The 21301-nt window shown below is 35.9% G+C and overlaps 2 protein-coding genes across 2 annotated transcripts in view; both read left to right on the top strand.

Moving 5' to 3' along the window:
• Positions 1-2792: 2792 nt before the first annotated feature.
• On the top strand, positions 2793-13897 carry LOC140141008 (uncharacterized). The gene is made up of 7 exons (XM_072162783.1): positions 2793-2906; positions 8840-9122; positions 10022-10084; positions 11059-11268; positions 11724-11867; positions 13043-13169; positions 13487-13897. The coding sequence occupies exons 2-7, from the start codon at positions 8883-8885 to the stop codon at positions 13633-13635; spliced, it is 933 nt and encodes a 310-aa protein (XP_072018884.1). The 5' UTR covers positions 2793-2906; positions 8840-8882; the 3' UTR covers positions 13636-13897.
• Positions 13898-17533: 3636 nt separating this feature from the next.
• LOC140141007 (uncharacterized) overlaps positions 17534-21301 on the top strand; it is a 49738-nt gene continuing 45970 nt past the window's right edge. Inside the window, exons 1-3 of the mRNA XM_072162781.1 lie at positions 17534-17657; positions 19331-19607; positions 20923-20985. Of these exons, the coding sequence (XP_072018882.1) occupies positions 19368-19607; positions 20923-20985 (303 nt within the window). The 5' untranslated portion in view covers positions 17534-17657; positions 19331-19367. The remainder of the gene's footprint in view (positions 17658-19330; positions 19608-20922; positions 20986-21301) is intronic.

Consider the following 21301-nt stretch of genomic DNA (forward strand, 5'->3'; position numbering starts at 1 on the left):
AAAATTGATTTCAATTCTATTCAAATTCAATTCTTTCTATACCTGGAGTCTTCCTATTCAATTCCAATTCAATCCACCTTGCTTTAGAATTAATTCAATTCGATTCCAATTCAATTTGTCAATTTCAAAATCATTTCAATTCAATTCCAATCCAATGCAGTGAAATTAACAGCTAATCCATTTCAATTCAATTCTGAGCATTCATTTCAATTCCAATTCAATTCCAATTCCAATACAGTTGCAGTTTGTGTTAATTGACCAAAGGCACACTGCAAAATTGTGTCTACACTCTCAGAACATTGGATAAAAAATGAATGGGCAGAAAACAGTTGGTTAAAAAATGCCCAACAATGGTTAAGATTCTTGAAGTTGGGCAAAATACAGTTTAATACATGGTTGGTCAAACCTGTCAATATGGTATTTACACAATGTTGGTTAATAGTTAACCAACCTTGGTAAAAACATCCTTTTCCCGCCAATAAAGTTGGGCAAAGTATGGTTTTGCCCAACCATGGTCACATGGTGTTCCTTTGCGAACTGTGATTGGTCATTGTGTTGGGCAAAATGCATTTCAGAAAACAAGATGGCCGATATGAGTGGCTTGCTGCAAAGCGGTGGATCGGGGTCTTCAAGATCTGTTGGAGACATTTGAAGGTATGAAATTATATTATAAAGTATATCATTTCATTGGGTATAACACTTAGTTTAAGTGTGTGCGAGGCCGAGACTGTGAGCAAGACTTACGATGCTTTATCGACGACAACTACCACCACAACCAGTAAAGCTTAAGCTTAAGCTTACCGGTTGTGGTGGTAGCTGTCATCGATAAAGCATCGTAAGTCTTGCTCACAGTCTGGCCTCGCACACACTTAAACTAAGTGTTTTACCCGATAAAATGTTTATAATATAATTTCCTGCCTTCAAATGTCTCCAATTGGTTAAAATAAAATATGAACAATGAAATGAACTTCCCATTCATAGTGTTTAACCAACTATTGGTTATATTTTGCCCAACATGCTTTGCCCAACTGGTTGGTTACCGTAATGTTAACCAGTAGTTGGTCAATGTTTTTAACCAACCTGTGGTTATATTGTTAACCAACCCTGGTTGGTTAACAATATAACCAACTGTTGGGCTGTTCACCTGTAAATACATGGTTGGTTAAAATTTTAACCAAGTTGGTTAAATTTTTTAACCAATGTTCTGAGAGTGTAGAGATTGAACACTTTTTTGTCCTCGATTTGTAAACACATGTAAAATCTAAACACAAATGTCAAACTTCAAAACATTAAGTGTTTAATATCTAAACACAAGGCATCAAAATCAAATTACTAAACATATTTAGCAAATAGCAATGTTTACAAATCGAGGACAAGATGGTGTCTAGAATGGTGTTTAATATTTAGACGCTGTTTTTGCAGTGCATGTTTTAAATGTTATACCAATTATACTCACTTTTCACATTCAAACAATGCGAGTGATCCTATTTTTATGAAACTTTGGAGCTTCTTAGTTCTTAGGTGACTGACTTCCTAATATTTGTCTTAACTTCTTGTCCACCATGCACATCATTTTCTTAACTTAAGGTGTGTGGTATGATTGATAATGGGACCCTGTCCCCACACTGACCTCAAAGATGTCAAAAATCAAGGTTTTGATACTATTACATAGCCCCTACTTGTTACACCCAAAATCCTTGTACTTTTGAAAAGTGTGAAAAAAGCTGTCAAAGATATAGGCCTAAGCATTTTCTTTAATGGTTTTCTCAAAATTTGTTCAAATGTACAATGACATTTGAGCATAAAAAATAGGAGCTTGAGAAAAATAAGGGCTTTATGATCAGTGCCAAAAGTTTGAGATCTTTGGCAAGTTGGGGGGGTCTCATACTCACATTATCGATCATATCAAGCAATTTAAAAGATTGGGAATGCTAAGAATCAATTTGCATCATGTTAGAAGATATTAGTGTCTTTATGAACATAGAACCTATAATTTTCCACATGACAAGAGAGACAGTTGATATTCTTCTAAAGAAAGATTAAGAAGAACTCCAAAAAGTCTCAAAAAGTTTAACTATACCTGTGTATGAGAAATGATATCATATACTTTTAATTTTCTTCAATATATGTGTATTTTATGCTATCATTTTTAAATGAAAGCTTTCCAGATTACTTAGTTGCAATATGTTTTGTAACACTTTATGTTTATGTTTTGTACCAGTTTATGGTGACCACTGTTTCTTTTTATTTATAATGTTTAGAGAAAACAGTTTGCTTGTTTAAACAGAGCAGAACTTCATGGGGGAAGGGTACTTTTTACAGGTGGAATGATCTGGAATCACAGACATCGGCTTGTGAATTGAAATGCTGAATTGAAATCAAAGCTGAATTTCATTTCAATTCCACTTCATTCTTCATCACTCAACTTGATTTCAATTCCAATCCAATTCAATTCTTCATTGCTCACGATGATTTCAATTCCAATCCAATTCAATTCATGCCCAAGCCCACTCATTTCGATTCCAATTCAATTCCAATGCATTGAAATGAAAATCGCCCAAATTTCATTTCAATTCAATTCGATTTCAATGCATTGAATTAACATTACTTGAGAGGGATAAAAAGCGAAAAGTTGTAACTGCGTTTGTTGACATGAAATTGTAGTGGTCATCAGGAGAGTTAATTTAAAAATATGTCAAATACAATGATAAAATGAAATGATTATTTGGTCAAACATACCATGCGATATTATATATCCATGAAACACAGAGCAAGTGATGTCGTCACGTACATGGAAATATATGATATATATAAACATAACAGACGGGCGTATAATTGTGGCGCAGCTCACAGTAGGTGAGTTCGGTTTCGGATATGCATGCCCTGTGTACGCCAATATCAAATAGGTAAGCAACGGTAAAGTGAAATTGGAATATATAATAATATGTACAATGGGCGTTTTACGGTATGGTGAGTATCTGCTGCTATAATGTACAATCTTGTATTATTAAACTGGTTTGTATTTTCAAGCCTGATTTTTTGGCATAACCTATTTGTTATGTTTAGCCTATACATTGGGTGTACATGGCCATGCGTTTTGAGTTGGGCCGGTAATGCGTTACATGTTTCCGCGAGATGAAAATTGCATGTTTTTTCATTTAGATATCCATTTCTTTCACATATTATACCCAACATATATAAAAGTATACATTTTCTTGCTGCAAATGAACCAAGGAATCCAAAAATGCACTTTAAAATGGCACAGGGTGTGACACTAAGGAGTTATGAAACTGAAAATACCAAATATTTTACATATCAAAACCTTTCTATGTGAAAAGTAACATGTTTTTTACCCAAAATAATATTCACTACACAATGAAAAGCAATAGTGACCTTGATGAACGCGAGCTGTGTGGAGTCATGCTAAAATAGATCGTATAGTCTACGCAAAGTCTACGCTTGGTCGTATTTCACGTAATGCGAATTATGCTGTGCCATATAGGCTGTGACTAAGGGGTGGTGCAATAATTATGTGTACCCCCGGGGTGAATTCTCAAAATGGTCTGCCAAAATCGCTTGCCCCCCCCTCTGGCCGTGCCAAAAATCTTTGCCCCCCCCTTTCGACGTGCCAAAAACCTTTGCCCCCCCCTTTGATGTGCCAAAAATCTTTGCCCCCCCTTACACATGCAAGATTTTGGGGAACCCGAATTTAAAACCTTAAATTGTCTTATCATATAGTGCGAGCGCAGCGAGCAGGAAATTTTGCATATTTGAACGTGTTCCTAACGTTTTCCTACGCGTAGTGCGTAATATAGAAACGGTGCCCAAAATATCTGTGCCAAAATTGCTTGCCCCCCTTTGACCTGCCAAAATTGCTTGACCCCCCTTTTGACCTGCCAAAAATGCTTGCCCCCCCTTTTGGCCTGCCAAAAATCTTTGCCCCCCTATAATTCACCCCCGGGGGTACACATAATTATTGCACCACCCCTAAGACTGGCAGACCCAGCGAGTTATCGAAGGGACTAGAATTGACTTCTGATTAGGGGGTACCCATAGTTTTTTGTATGCGGCGAGACTAAATTCAGGTCTATCATAACCATTTTTAGATGACCATTAGGGAAAATGTCTATACAGTCGATTAACCTGAGAACATTTTTAATAACGTGGCGCTATTTCGTAGAGTGACTGTTGGAACAGGGCAGGTTTGACAGGAAAACCCAGAAAAACTTGATCTCACGCAGGGAAAGGAACAAAATGAGTAAAGATGGAATAAATAAAAATTCAGGCCGGTTTATGGAAGCACCTACAGCTTCAAAAAAATTATTTTAGGGTTAAAGAATATCTCAAGGTAATATAAACGTGGGTATAGAATTCTGAGTTCACTAGTTCGAAATTGACGGCGATTTAAAGAAAAATTTTGTCATTTTTAGCCAGTTTTCTGTTGCGTTTTGAATGGCCAAGTCTGCCGTGAATTCACTGATTCTGAAATGTTACTAAAGGTTTTGATATGGGGAAAAAATGTAATTTGAATTCCTCTCAGTCAGAGCTTTAAATACATATATAACATCATAGGGTTCAATAAAATTAAAATGGTTTTGCGCCAGCCTCTTTCAAGGCATATTTTTCCCATTGACTTCAATGTGTAGCCCGAACGGAAAATAAAATATGCAAAATTGCTTCTCAAAGCAAATTAAATTATCTGGAATATGATTGTATGGTGTTATAGTATGCAGTGTAATGTGAATTGTAAAATGTGAAAAAAGAAATGGACCTCTAGCATCATATGACCCCTGGGGGTCACCTTTTATTAAATTTGCTCCTCCTGATCCTCCTCCTCCTGATCCTCCTCCACCCCATACATTATGCTAATTAGATGCTAATTATTCAAATGTTAATAACGTTTTACAACTTTTATTATGTTTACTGTATTGGTCTCACCACAAGCTTTAATTTGACACCAAATTTAACTACACAGGCTGCATATTAACTGAGAAAATTAGAAAAATGAACCCCAAAATGCCGCGCGCATGTAACATCTCCACCTATTTACTGGCCCAACTCAAAACGCATGGCCACATGTAATAAATACATACAGGGTGTCCCAGAATGATTTATACCGAGAAAGATGGAATTGTTTAGGTATGAACGGAATTTCTATTGGTCATATTGTTTTGTAGTTTAAGTTTTACATATATTTAGCTTTCTCAGATTTTTTAGATTTTAAAAATTGGACGTTTCTAGTAGAAGTTAGAGAGGATTGCGTAAAAATGGTGAATTCCAAGTTTTGACAAAACAACCTATGTTATGCAGTATATTTGTTGTGTCCTGTTCTTACGTCTACTAAATAGTCGATATCTATCGTTTATTTATGATGTTACGAAGCAACCCTTGTATGGAATAAAGGATTTGCTATGCTTGAGTGACCTTAAACTATTCTTTCTTTGGCGGCAGTTTTGAAGCCAATTATTGCGGTGTGTGATTTTCATCATTTGAAATGCCGGCAGAGATGGAGTTTTCATAAAGGTATAGAGAAGGTTCGTCCTTAGTGTCACAGCATGCATTTATGTCCACCGTATATTGCCAAACCCACAGCTACGTGATGAAGAAGATAACATTTTACTGCGGAGGATGCTTGAGGAAGTTATATCCTCTGTAATAATGACATTTTTGGGTAAAAATTGTTGTAAAAATCACATAAAAAGTATGATTTTCAACCTAAATATCTGATGTCATATTGAAATGTTTCACTTAATTCCATATCAAGAATTATTTAGCATTGTAAGCTCTACATGTGTGCCAAATATGGTGTATTTCCTATGAAAAGAATGTAGGATTTCTCCAATATATTGCACAGTGCGGCTGGACGATGGTGATTAAGGATCACATGCCGTTTTTGTCCATTTTCAGTAATAGCAATGTCACTCGAAAACAAATCAAGCTATTTCCATGAAAGTCACAGAATAAGTAGGAGACATGTGTGGCATTGTATTGCACTTATTAAGCTTAGACACACTGTTGACTATATATTTTTGATATTTTGTTCAAACACGGTATGAATCATTCTGGGATACCCTGTATAATATCCCACACTGTGGTGCAGATTTCACATGGAGGCACACATTCAGGTGACCCCATTTGAAATTCATAGAGGAAGATTATGGTCATGTCTTTCATTTAATGATAGGAGAATATGAATATGGAAAAATAGGTTCCTAGCGGTATAGGCCCTAACTAATTAAAGCCAGACTGTACGATTTCTGGTAAATTTTAATATTGTTATTAATTACCCAAAATGCTGAAATAGTATTAGTAAATAAACCATTAAAGTCTGAATAACGAGGTGAAAGAAACTCTACACGGCAAATGCAAAATTACTGAGTAAAAAGAGAATAGAGCAACAAAATGAGTAAACGAAACTCAATATTGATTAAATTGTACTCAACTTGAGTAAAAATGTAATCAATATTGACTTAAATATGACTCATTTTGTTCCTCTATTCCCTTATTACTCAACATTGAGTAACTTTTAATATTTGTGACGTGTCATGTCAAAAGGAGACACTTTTGGGCAGGTTATCAATTTTGAGGTTTTTACATATCTTAACTATAGAGATATTTTGCTCCACAGCGTCGTTTTCCCCAATGAAATCGGACATTCCTAAGCGAAGATATTGAGTTCGTAAGTTATGGTATTATAAAATTGGAAATTGAGATATCGGCCTTTGAAAATATTATTGACAATGCTGAGAGTAGGAATTACATTGAAAAATGTCTCAAAAATACAAGATGCCAGTTATATTCCGGTCTGAAACTATCAGACAATATTTTAATTATAAATAACATCACATATTCCCAACAAACCCAAATTGTGAAAAAATCACCCGGGCAGATTTTTGGCTATTTCTCCATTTACGATCCTGCCCAAAAGTGTCTCCTTTTGACATGACACGTCACATTAGGCCGTTTTTAAATTGGCGGTCGAAAATTGCTTAGTTGACCTACATACACAACGAATTTGGCCGATTCCATTTAGACGTGTACACATTGCTAATACCGGGTGTCCCAAAAAAGGTTACATGTAGATTTTTGAAAATGATCTAAGTTAATGTTCACCATAATTATAAATATCATCTTCATGACATACTCTATATACCCTTTACAAGTACCTTGTCAAGTTCACAACCTACGTACTTAGCCCGCATTCCAGGCATTTCTGACCAAGCTCTTTACTTGACATAATTATGATACTGCAAGGTTCATTATACCACCGTCACAGCCACCGTACATTTGGTGGGGCAGCCATATCATGGTAGATGCAGTATTTCATTCTGCTAAACAAAGAATTTCAAGAGTTCAGTCAGTCAGAAATGTAAAAATAAACAGCAGCGATTCGATTTCAAGTCAACAAAATCCAAACAAGACCTAAATGCAAAAGATTGTTATTCATTTCACTATGTTGATGACAGGAGATACAGCGTGCAGAACTGCTTTCACCAAAAACGTATTCTTCTGTAATGACCATCTTCCTTTATCATGTTTATTTGTTACCATTAAGAGTCAAGAAGCTCTATAACTGGTTTATTTTCAGTGTACAATATTTAATTTTCAATGTTTCTTTTGTGCAATAAGTTAAACAATGAAAAATATTAGAAACATAAAAAGTAATAAAGAAAACATCTGAAAACAAAGTTGTGCTTGTGTTCAACCCACCCCTGTCATCTTGCACTCATAAGTTAAGTTGCTTTTAAAATACGGAATTGAAACTTAGCAAACAGTAACAAGAAGAATGAATAAATAATATCTGAAAAAATGACATTGTTTTATTGTACCATCACAAACTGCGGTTCATTTTCTACATGTAACCTCTTTATGTGACACCTTGTATAATACATAATCAGGTATAAAACCATATTGTACCATTTACTGAGGGAATGCCCTTAATATTTTATCAAATTCTGTTTTACACGATTTATAAGATACCCTGCAAAAAGACTTTAGGTGCTGTAGTTTTGTCAAAATTAAAGGATTTTAAGTCAAAAATAATTACAAACCAAAAGGAATACAAACTAGCATCTCGTGGTAAAACACCGTTGGACTTATTACAAACATTTATTGAAATGAAGGGTTTTTACACAGAAGTCATGGTAAAAGGTATTTGATGCCTTATATTCAAAATATCAAATTCACCTTATTTTCGACATAGTGAGCCTTCGTCATATTGAGCTGTAATGGTAACCTTTTATAACAGATATATGTGACCGTACAGCTCGAATGAGCCGTAAATTCCCTAAATTGTATTCTGAGTTACAGTGTAAAATTTGTATAAAAGTCGTATGCATCGGTAACTCATTTTGATTGTCAAACACCAATCAATAATCCTATTGTTGAAGTGGATAATAAGCTTCTAGCTTAGATGGCTGTATTTTTAATAGCTCTGGTCTTTTTTTGTTTTGGCTAAATCCTGTTCAAGTGGTGGTTTACCAGGAATTGTATTTTGTATAGGTATGTATAACCAACAATTAACAATGAGAGAACTTTCTTAAACCTCGTTGACTTGGGGATGATTTGAAATGGCCGCCAATTATGAGTGTTTCATATTTATTGCCAGCAATTTGGAAAAAAGAGACACGTGTAGAAACGAAAGAAAACTAGGAGCAAAGTTTAACAAACCATAACCCCGCTTCTGGATATCGTTTGAAGTCAAATGATATACCATTATAAAGCTTATGATGTAAAATAAAACACAATTGACCAATGGAGGAATTTACGGCTCATTCGCCGCGTACGGTCACATATGTACTTTACTTAATATCGACAATTTGATAACATTACCTTACAGACTATCTGTTTATTGAAATTTGGAAGAAAACTAACAATTCATCATGGCAACTGGGCAACAATATCCACCGCCACCTCAATACACCCTCACGGCACAGCAAGTACAAAATGTACCACAGAACGCAAGCCCGAAATCCGACAAAGTTCGGCCCATTCCGGCTGTGAGATTTTTCTCAATTGCGACTATTGTGATCGCGTTTTTATGGTGCATCGTAGGTATAGTCGCCATTGTAATAGAAGCGAAGGATTCTTACGTTGGTGATCCGATTTGGAGTGGGTTATTGGTAAGTTTGTCTGTCTGCGTTTTGCTCGTCTGTCCGACTGTATTTTAATGACCAAAGCTATTAATTGGAATAAAATAGCAAAGTGTATGGTCTTGTACTCGAATGTAAGTTCATACGTCCAGGTGATAACAATTTCTTAAAGTTTAAACTGAATTTCAGCACAAAAATTCAACTAATACAACGTTTGGTCGAATGAGGGCGTTGTATATAAGGTTGGCAATTCCAGCCTTGATCGCAATTTAGTTCAAGTGATTTCTTCTTGTTTTGGATGACCTTCCTCACTAAACGAAGGTAGTCGCTATCATCTTTAGATAAAACTATTATGCACAGAGCATAAAGCATAATTTCGCCACAACATTGACTAGGAATCTGCAAAGGTTTTTGGATTACTGGACTTTTTTCCAATCGTGATTGTTGGAAATCCAGACTTTTAAATTGTCCGAGCATTTCAAAGCTTTTTCAAGTAGTTGCGTCACCAGAATCACAATAAAAATGTCAGTGGTGATAGACATTAATAATTTACATAATTTGTATGTTGGGTTTTTATGTTTTATTCTATTTTTATTTTATTTTCGGTGTTTTGAGTATAGGCTATACAGTACTTAGTTATCAATAAAAAATAACTTGCCGTATTCTCAGCAGGGTCACTATTTAATCTCAGCAGGGGGTAACTTATCTAATTCGCTTTTCATCTAACTCGCCCATTTTAAATCGCCATTTACCTTCCCCCTAAAGCTGTCTCAAAATCTGTTTGGCACATGTATGACATGTCGTTATGCGGTAGTGGTGGGTGGAATCACCACTGATATTGATATGATCACAATCAAGTATAATACTTAAGCCAATTGTACCGTTCTCAAAGACTATGTCGCGCATCTTGCTTAATTTTGTTATTTCAGTTTATATTACCGACGGGAATTCTGGGCTTAGCTACTTACTGGAAAAGAAACAGCGTTTGTTTGGTAAGTCTTGGCCATATTTGGCCTCTCTAGTTATATTAATTGAAGACCGAATTAAAAAGACTAGTTTGCGTCTGACGTCAGGGCAACGTCGCGACGTTATTGGTTGCTGACCTGCGCAGTACGGCATTTTTAGTCTAGTTGACAGGACGTCATACGCAAACTAGTCTTTTTAATTTGGTCGTCAATTATATCATGTCGTCAAGAAAGTCGTATGTGGAATAGCTGCCCCTTGTTCTTTTAAATTAAATGGGTCCATTTTGGCTCTAAAATAGTCCAAAAAGAAGATACAAATTTTGTCCCAATATGTCTGTGGACTGACAGGGCCACCGATAGTCATTTCGGGCCCGGGATATAATGAACATATAGCATAATTCGGTCAGAAACATAGGCATCGTTTGCAGTTATGAGGGTGTGATTACATAGACCACTTCCCCTCCTCGAATATTTGAGGGATTCGTTTAAAAGCTATAAAGAAAGCGATACCTTTGGGTTGTAGGTGCAGCATCTGGTAAGTTGTGATATTTATTAGGTAAATGGGTCCGTAAAAAGATATGAGATCTAGAGGCCCATTAAGGTATCCTTTCTTCGCATTTTAATGCCCATAAGATCCCGGGCCCAGGGTCACTCACACCTCATTCCCTCTCCCCCCTCTCCCCTCTCCCCTCTCTCCTCTACCCTCTTCTCTCTCACTCCCTTTCGCTCCCTTTTTCTTTCTTTTTCCTTTTTTAGTGATCACCAGGGGGCTGTCGCGCCCACCCTCCAAGTGCCCCTAGGTCAAAGTGCAAGTGCCTTTAGGTCAAATACTTCAAATTGCCCCAAGACCAATGGGAAATGAATTACATGTACCGGGTATTAAAGTATCATCGGGGTTATGCCTATGGAGCCGTTGATTGTTATAGCATATCTCTCTAAAGACTTAGTTATTATTGTACTGCTGATAAAACAAAATTCTCGTTATTTCTCCTTATTCTCAGAATGTGATGTACTTGATACTTAGCATCTTCACATGTATTGTGTGCGGGCATCTGGTGTTTTATGCAAGCATTAATGCTGTACGTGACAGGCTTACTTATGTATATTACAGCGGTACGCGGCGGTGTTTCCCATGGCCTGGGTTTGACTACATATCCGCTTACAATAATAATGGTAATGATGATTACTATGACGAGTGCAAATACGGTCCGGTATGTTGCTTTATTAAATCTCATTTTTATAAACCAGACAATTTCTCAAATATTTACGTGGCTTATTAAAGCAATAATGTGTGATTTCCATATATAATGGATTTTATTATAAAACAAATTAGCGTATACGATGCAGAATAAGATGGGCTGCACGCTAATTTTTAATTTTTTTGGATTCTGATGTCCAAATTCATTCGCCCGGTAAATATTTCTGGGACACCCTGTATATTATGTGATTTTGGTAAAGGCTGACAACTCGTCAGAAGAAAAAACCTTTACTGGCTTAGTCTTTCACATGGGATTTTAGTACTACAAAAAGTACTGCTGACCTATACCAAGTTTACATTAGTCATTAACTGTCTACGATTTAAGAGTATTTTTCTGGAATCGGGAGTAGCTCTAGCTATTGGCCAACTGACATTTACTCTTACTTAAATCTATGTCTATGTTTCCAGGATGGAAGAATAGCAATGAATGTTGTGATAGCACTGCTAGCCGTTGTGCAACTTGTTCTCACCATCGTGTCATTAGGTTTCACATGCTATGGGACGTGTATGTGCTGTTACAGCTGCTGTCACCCCACACCAACGCCAGCTGTGGTAGGTGGTTCAATTATGTGTGCAACATGTATTAGGAAATGTGTCTCGTTCCTACAAATGTTGAAATTTGACTTTATGGCTTTTGACATGAAGTAACTGTGAGAAAGAGATAAATATTTTTTATGCGTGTACCACATTTTTTGTGTACCACAGTAAATCAGCAAGTAATGGCGGTTTTTATATAGCGCCCTTGCAAAAGTACCACAGTACAATATACATATAAAAAAATTAGAACAACAAATCACTTGGAAGAGATGGGTCTTAGGATTACTGAAGTGGCATGACTGATGTGCAATGGCAAATTGTTCCAAAGTTTTCGGTTCAGGTTTATAAAATCCTTTATCAGATGAAAACATTATGTGTGACTGGTCTATTATGTATTTTTAAGTCCAACCTGGAACGGGGACCTCTGCGGAGAGGATCATATGGCACAATGAGTCTGTAAAATGTGAAGTTGCAATCTCAGAAATACATTTGAAAACAATGGTGAAAGTTTCAAATTGAATTCGTTGACGGAACAATGAAAAGGTGCTAACAGATATTTTTTCCAAACTTAATTTTGCGGCCTTCTTTTGGAGTGACTGAAGACAACTGTTTTTTGACAAGATCCTTGTAATGTAGGAGGGCCTTTGCACAGTCCATAGTCCAGACGGGAAATTACTAAAGCACGGACGGCATGTTGACAAGTTGTTTCATTGATGTGAAATTCTATGATGCGTGATAGGTTCAAATATTATGAAAATTTATGGTTTTACAAGTGACAGACACTTGATGAAGCATTGCCATTGCACTATATAGTACACATGTTCTTCACACTAGAATATCTAGAGAATAAACGATATGAATTTTGTTTTACTATCCTCTACCGTAACGACAGGCAGGTCCAATATTTTTAGTAGTGGATGTCGGACTGTACTGTAGTGGATGTGGGTTTGGCTTAGCGCAGTATAAATAAAATAATTATTCATTCATAATAATTCGTTTTACTGTTCATTCTTTCGTTCGTTCATTCATTTATTCATTCGTTCGTTCATTCATTCATTCATTCATTCATTCAATTTGTTTACTTTCCTTTAATTTGCTTTGTTACTTTATGTTCATCACTTCCTCCGTAATAATAAGTTAATAACGCCTTTTATCACTGTATATTCCAATATTATTTTATATCTTCAAAGATTCAATACACACCTGAAAATGCACAATGTCAACTGGTATCTGTTGGTGCTTACAATAATCCATCTGGATATCAACCAGTTAACCTTATGATGGTACAGCAGGCTCCTACAGGACAAAGTGGACAAAGTAAGAAATTATGACATAACAAAAAGTATCTGTAAATGGCTATTCCAATTAAAATTAAAGTTGCTGATTTCAAATGCAATAGCCCTATGTACTGCATTGCATATTTGGAGCAAAATGATTAAAAATAAGATAAACTCCCTGCTAAGATTTTTTAGAAAAATTTATAAGTGATTAGTGCAAGCCTTTCCGATTTTCTCTAAATTTTTTTGTCAAAGGGGCACTTTTATCTTTTATCTTTATTGTCGTAATTACATTCTGTACATTATCACTGTAAAATTAACTCATATTTTCCATGCTTTAATCTTACCAAAATGCAGTCGTTTCACCAAGTATGAACGTCGTACAAGCACCGCAAACACAACCAGTTTTCACACCAGCCTCTGCGAATGCCGACGGTACGCCGTTAACTACACCCGATGAGAAACTAACGGCATCGAGCACCGGTCAATACCAGAGGATGATTTAAGTACTACCCAACACCCCCACTGGGTTAACTATGTAGCTAGCATAGCAGTGTGAGTAAATATGACACCACTGTTCTGCTACTGAATAGAAGTGTATGGTTAAATTTGAAAGTTAAAATTACAACAAAAACTCTGTCAATATGCTGGTCAATTTCAGGTTTCATGTTATCTACAGAACGATGTGAATTATCCTTTATATACACATCACTTTTGTAATGAAATCGACCAAGTAATAATGACACCCCCCACACACACACACCCCACACCCCCCTCCCCCCACACCCACACTATTGTAAAACAATATCTTTTGCACAGAATTTTAAATGTAAAGTGGCGGTTGAAACTCTGGTGATAACACGTTTTACAGTGCATGATGGGAAGTACTTAAATCATCCTTTGGGTCAATACGCTCCACAACATGAAGTGATGGTATCTTACGGGCACACTGCTTCTGACTATTTCCATGACGAAAAGAATCAATCTGATAGAAATAGTTTAATGACATACTAATCATAGCATGCCTCTTATACAATACATATGCGCAAATCAGATTCAAAATCAGTGCTTTATCGTTAACTCTTTTGTTAAAGTTTAAAGCCTCCCTGCAGTGGTTCAAAAGGGTCTCAACGGATTGACGAATTAACGAGATAAACTACGACTTTGTGAGTTGTCCATTGAGTTATCGAATGTGTCGTATTTTATGACTCGTCATAGTCAACTCGTCAAGCTGTCAGCCTCTATGTATGTGGCCTTTCCGGTGGACTGGAAGTATTAAAAAGCAAAAAAAGGAATCATTCTGATAGTTTGCTTATAATAGTACTGTAAGTTTGCAAGTTTTAAGTAATTGACTAGTTAAACTTGTTATATTTTAGACCAAATTTATTCCAACGCAATCCATGTAAAAAAGTACTCTTTGTATATTTTGTGTTTCTTAACAGGTTTAAGGAATAAAATGTTATTATGCTTATGTAATTGGTGTAGAAGGGAACATATATGCCGTATAATATAATATTTTCAGCTTGTACAAAAAGTATACTTCAGACTGTAATCATTAAAAATTGTCACACAAGTGAATTCTTAATAGATGCAGAGTAAAGAAAGAATCAGAGATCTTAAACAGGATTCTTTACTTTTTGGTTAGGCTAAAAAGCATTAGTCTCGAAGCTGGGGTGGGACAAACTTATTTTTAAACAAAGTTGTATTTTGTTACTTTTTACAAAGCTTTTTTACATGATAATGATATCTCGTAAATAATAATTGATATTTGCCTGTAATAATTTGCAATAGGCCTAATTGATTTCACCAAAATTAATGAACGTTCTGTCACTTTTTTTCCCACTGGCGAGTAATTTCGTTACATTATATTATCTTTCGCCAAGAACAGATTGATATTGGTATCAATAGCGAATCCAGGTTCACCCCATGCCTTGTACTCCCAAAGTATAGAAGATTGGTGTGGCAATCTATGTTAACTCAAAATCCATCCGATTGATAAACATATAAAGAACCTCGTATCTAAACGTCATCAGCATTTGAAGCTCATGAAACCTCAAAATGGCGCCAGTTGTGTGATGAGGTGAAACGAGATGTTGAGAAAGCTAAAGTAAATCAAAATGCGGAAAGAGTGAGAAAGTTTCAACAGACTGAACCACTGAACCACTTAAATGGTAATTAGTTTTTATCGGGTTCGCCGTCGGATAAGTTTTGAACTGTCTTAATTTTCAGAGGGGACAACTAAACATGCTAAATGGTATCAACAATCAAGTGTATGATTAATTCCAGCAATTCTGATCTTGGCATGCACATGCCAGAGTGGATAGGGCTAATTACAAGGCAATGGCTAAAGCCATCAATTCCAAGTATGTGAGCATATCCTCCCAAATATCAGTGTATATAATCATTTTGGATCATTCTGAGCTTCCAACCTTTTTGTCTGCTGAGAGACCTGTCCCATTCTTTATCCATGGGATGTATATGAGAGTTAAAACCTCAACATGAAGTGGCCCTGATGGAATTCCTCCCAAAATCATAAAGAAACTCGCTTATGAAATAGAGCTTTTTAAATAATAAAAATTATGTCAGTTTCTCTAATTATGGCAGCGCATGCACGTCACACACCCTACACAACTTAATAAATGCAATTTCTAGAATAGCTGTATAACAATTAATAATCCGGGCAATAAATTCTACCAGAAGAAAATAATATCATCACAGAGATGGCGTACTTCCAAATACTAAGCAATTTATCTTCTTACAAGGTCTAGGTTATCATTACGCTCAACTGAAAGTAGGGCTACGCATAAATTAGGTCAAGCATAAACTTACCCTTTTCCAGAAAGCGAACATACGACATGTGACTCACCAGTCAGCGTGTTTTCCTTAGCGTGTTGCCAAACTCTCCATTTAGCCACAAATTGGGTTCTCTTTGACAATTTTGATTTACATGTTTCAGCTATATATAGGGAGGGATAACAAGCGAAAAGGTGTTATTGCGTTTTTTGACATTAAATGGAGAGTTGATTTACAAATATGCTAAATTCAATGATAAAATGAAAAGGTAACAACTTTGATCTCTTGAAAATCATCAAACTGTGTGTAATTGGAATACAATCATAATATCATACTAGCTACCAGGGCGTAGCCAGCTTTTTTTGGTCAGAGGGGGCAAAATAAAAATTGCAGTTGCATCATACAATACAATCCCAGTAAACACAAAAACGTTTTAAAACGTTTTAAATAAGTTATATTTTGGCTTTTGGTTTAGGTAAAAACGTTTTAATAACATTAAAATGTCGGGTTATATAAAAGGCATGATAACGTTTTAAAACGTTTTGTATGAAAACACACTACAACAATATTTTTAAATGTTTTCAAAAATGTTATTGTAAACTATTTTTGCAAACATTTTTGCCAAAGATTGTCTCAATACTTAAATAACATTATATTAAAATATTTGAACCCAGCAACCACAGAAATGTTCTTAAAATGTTTTTTTCAAAACCTTTTAATAACATTTAAATGTCGGGTTATATAAACGTCATTGAAAAACGTTATCGCAAAATATTTTTTCAACCCCAAAATAACATTCTGTTTAGAATGTTTTGTGTCAAGTTTTCAAGAATGTTTTTAGAATGTTATTAAAACGTTTTTATACCCTTTATATAGCCCGACATTTAAACGTTTTCTGTAAAACATTTGTGTTTGCTGAGCAGTAGATTATCAAAAATGTTTTTAAGGTTATGAAAACGTTTTATACTCTTAATATACCCTTTATATAACCCGACATTTAAACGTTTTCTGACAACCTTTTATAACCTTTTGCGAATGATGTCGAAAACGTTTTGTGTTTGCTGGGATATACGTGTACCTGTTTTTAGAGAGACATGTCTTCGAGCTACCAGAAAAGTTTTATCATTGTCGTAGCGTCATAGGGGCACGGGGTGGGGGAGGGGGGTGGTGGTACGTACCTCCCCAAATCCATTCCAATTAGAAAATTCCATAGGAAAATTGTTGCATGTCCCCCCCATCAGACCCAGTGCACCCCCCCATCATGGTCGGCGCCAACCCCCCCCCTCCCCCACTCGGATTACCCACACTACGCCACTGGGCTTTATTGGGACGCAGTCCAACAAAATTTGCATTTACAATTTTACACTATTAATTTTTGCCCACGATAGGGGTGAATTTTGATGGAAAAGGAGCTGTTTTCTTTCTTTCCAGATTTTCTCTTTCATTTTTTGTCAGATGGGCACTTTTTTCGTTCATTTTTTGGTCCCCCCCGGAAGCTGCGCTACTGCTCAGTACATCATAACTACTCAACACAAATGCACGCACTTGACAACGAAATGGTATGACCTATATTATATATGTTCAGTTATGTATGTTTAATGATTAAAATCACATTGCAAGTCTACGGTCACAGACGCCAAGTAATAACACTAGATACAGTGGTGCAGTTGAGTTCGGTTTCCGATATGCATGTACGGTGCACGCCAAAAGAATGTTTCACAACATTATTAAATAGGTAAGCAACGGTATAGTGAAATTTGAAAGTATGTGTAAAATTTGTTAATTTTAATATTCAAACCTAATATTTTGGCATAGCCTATTTGTAACGTTTATACATGTACAGGCTTGACATTTTAGTATGGACTATTTTTTCACGAAGTGCCAAGACTACTGGTCTGCTTAAACCACACGGGCTAAATATTAACTGGGGTGTGTTGGTAGATGGTGTAAAATAATTGTTTGATAGAAAATGTGCTTTCCATGACTTTACATTATGGTGCTCATAAAAATGTAGTGCATTTGCCTAAAATTGCGGATTTAAAGGAGCGGAATTTGATCTATGTGGGGACACAATTTCAGACTTTATGCAAAATTGTTTTGTTCTTATCAAATTCATTTGGGTTTGAGATGATAAAAATTAAATTGCGAGTAAATTACATGTAAAAACAAACCTTTTAATAATTAGTCAATAAAAGTGACTAATTGTCTTCATGGGTTTAAAGGAAGTGTCCGGTAATCACAACATTAAGCCTTATTTGTTAGAAAAATAATTATTAAGCACGAATCACATGGTTTTATTTCAAACAAACTCATATTAACCATAAAAACGAATAAAAACAGCCATCTCTCAACACGCGATATTCAAAATTCCCGCGTCGAAATGTTCTAGAGCAGTGACGTCATGGTTATTTTTGCTCATTTTGTCGACAGACTTCATTGAACTATTGGGACGTCACTGTTCTATACAATTTCGGCGCGGGAATTTTGAATATCGCGTGTTGAGAGATGGCTGTTTTATTCGTTTTATGGTTAATATGAGTTTGTTTGAAATAAAACCATGTGATTCGTGCTTGATAATTATTTTTCTAACAAATAAGGCTTAATGTTGTGATTACCGGACACTTCCTTTAAGTAAAGACATGATGGAAATATAAGAGTTTCAAAAAGCAATCAGTTAATGATATTTAGTGATGAGTGTATCTGAGACCTCCGATGGCAATTGGAAGAGTTATGATTGGAAGAGGTATGATATCTGTAGCATTTGGGTTAGATCTTATACTTTGTGACAAAGTGGTAAAACAGTATGCACTACAGATAAAGTCCATTTGCGCTAACTGTGAAGGTTTTGTTGGGAGTTGACAATTCCCAATGTTGATAAATACCAAACCACATTTATCCTATACACCAGAGAGGTTTCTGTCAACAACTGATTAATTGGCATACCACAAGCAGCATAATATTTTAGACTTTTTTCAAAACTGTGACTATTGGGGATTTCCAATTGTAAGCAGTGATCTGTGCACCAAATTGCAGAAAAAAAACAGAATTTTTTCAAGATATTACATGATGAGAATTTATAGATATTCACATTATTGGAGATAAATTCCTACGAAATAATTCATTATTCGTTTATGTATCATTTCTTACTTAATAAAGTGAAACTGACAAACACCATTTCCGAAAATATTTTTAAAAATTGTATGCAGTCTACTATTGTCCCATGACAAGCGTCTCTTATCATTGTTATGACTTCTTGAGTACCCCTTTAGAACTTGTGGTCGGTGAATTAAACCACTAACCTAGTAAACATATCCAGTCAAAACCTTCACTCTTTATAGCGCGAATGGACTTTACATGTGTATGTAGTTTGCTCATCTTGCTTGAGCATTACGGGGCATTACCTTTCAGATTATCTCATTATTTGGAAACAAATTAACAATTCACCATGGCAACTGGACAACAATATCTATCGCCACCTCAATACACCACCACGGCACAGCAAGTACAAAATGTACCGCAGAATACAAACCCGAAATCCGACAAAGTTCGTCCCATTCCGGCTGTGAGATTTTTCTCTATTGCGACTCTGGTAATCGCGTTTTTATGGTGCATCTTGGGAATAGTCGCCATTGTAATAGAAGCAAAGGATTCTTACGTCGGTGATCCGATTTGGAGTGGGTTATTGGTAAGTTTTTCTTTCTGTATTTTGCTTGTCTATCCGACTGTATTTTAATGACCACAACTACTAATTGGAATATAATAGCCTATATAAATGTGTAAAAATATATGGTCTTGGTAATTTGGTATCATTCCAGTGCGCTATATAATTAATATCTAACCGCAAATTGTCATTCTTGATTTCGGTGGAACATTACAGTGTATCAGCTCTGACATTATTAACATAAAATTGTATTATTAAAACACTGCCCTGGAGGCTTTTTTTATAAAATAAAAAAGGCAAATAGAAATAAAGAAATACGTAATCTTCTGTAAGCCCTTGGGCCAGAGTTGCGTCACCAGAGTCTCATTTAAACTGTCAGAGGTGATTAGACCGACGAGAACGTAGGACCTTTTTTTTCTAAGTTACCAAACTATACTCATCTCAGACTATGATCACTGTCTCACATGTGGCGCAAGAAAGACAAATCGCGAAAGTCCAGTTAATCTTTCTTGATCAGAGTATAGTTGGTAACTAAGAAAAACAGGTCCTACTCGTCGGACCTGGGCGTCGGACTAGATGTGATAGACAATAACGATCGACATAAATCTTATGTTGGGTTTTAAAATTTTATTTTATTTTTTGTTTTATTTTCGGTGTTAAACAGTATAGCTAGTAGTAACACTTAAAACCATATTGTAACATTCGTTGAGGAGTACGCCCACACTATTTTTCAAAATTCTGTTTTGTTCACGATTGTAATGTACTTTATCAAACTAACATACCGTGCAAAAATCGAGACTTGTAGTTGTGTTAAAATCCGAGATGTTGAATAAAACGCAGGAAACTTCGTTTAATCAAAACGATGGAAATATTAGTCGAACGCGTACGCAATGTTCATAACACAGTACGTACATGGCGTGCGGGACGGTCATATACACATCAAAGGATCGTACACTAACACAACCGACGGAGTGACACGCATTGACGACATCTGCACTGTTAATAAATTTCAATTTCTTTGCTTTGCCTTATTTGTTCAAACTTAAAAGGGGACATATTTGACAGTAAAAGCTAACATTTCATGTAAAAAAGAAAATACTGATTATTTATCGAAATGTTACAACATGGCTTAAAGCCAATTGTCCCGTTTTCAAAGACAATGGAGACATTGCGATTTTAACGTGAAACGTGAAACGTGAAACCGGAACGGTAACCGCATGTTACACTAGTCGAAAATGAGTTAGTATGTGGTCTTAAACCGTAGTAGCAATAGCAGTGAACATGTCTTCGCAATCTGTCTTCGCAATGTCATAATCCTTGCTCAAATGTGTTATTTCAGTTTCTATTCCCCACAGGAATTCTGGGCTTGGCTACCTACTGGAAACGAAACAGCTCTTGCTTGGTAAGTCTTGGCCATATTGGCATCTCTGTTCGTATTATCATGTCGTCGAGAAAGTCGAATTGCTGCCCCATGTTAGATTTTGAAATTGCTTTATTCGATTAGTGGGTTTTTAGACAAGGGACAGTCTTCAGTGAACGCCTCTTTTCAGAGCCACCAAAACCTTTAAAATTAGCAGATAGGTGAGATTTGCTTGTTCTCTGTTGACAAGGGGCAGTCTTCAGTGAACGGTTCTTTTCAGAGCCATCAGTAGGCAAGGGGCGGCCTACATGTCTTATTCTTATATATTTTGTCCTGAAGAAGTCAGGAGAAGAGCTAC

This window comes from Amphiura filiformis, chromosome 19, assembly GCF_039555335.1.
Source record: "Amphiura filiformis chromosome 19, Afil_fr2py, whole genome shotgun sequence".
NCBI lineage: Eukaryota > Metazoa > Echinodermata > Ophiuroidea > Amphilepidida > Amphiuridae > Amphiura > Amphiura filiformis.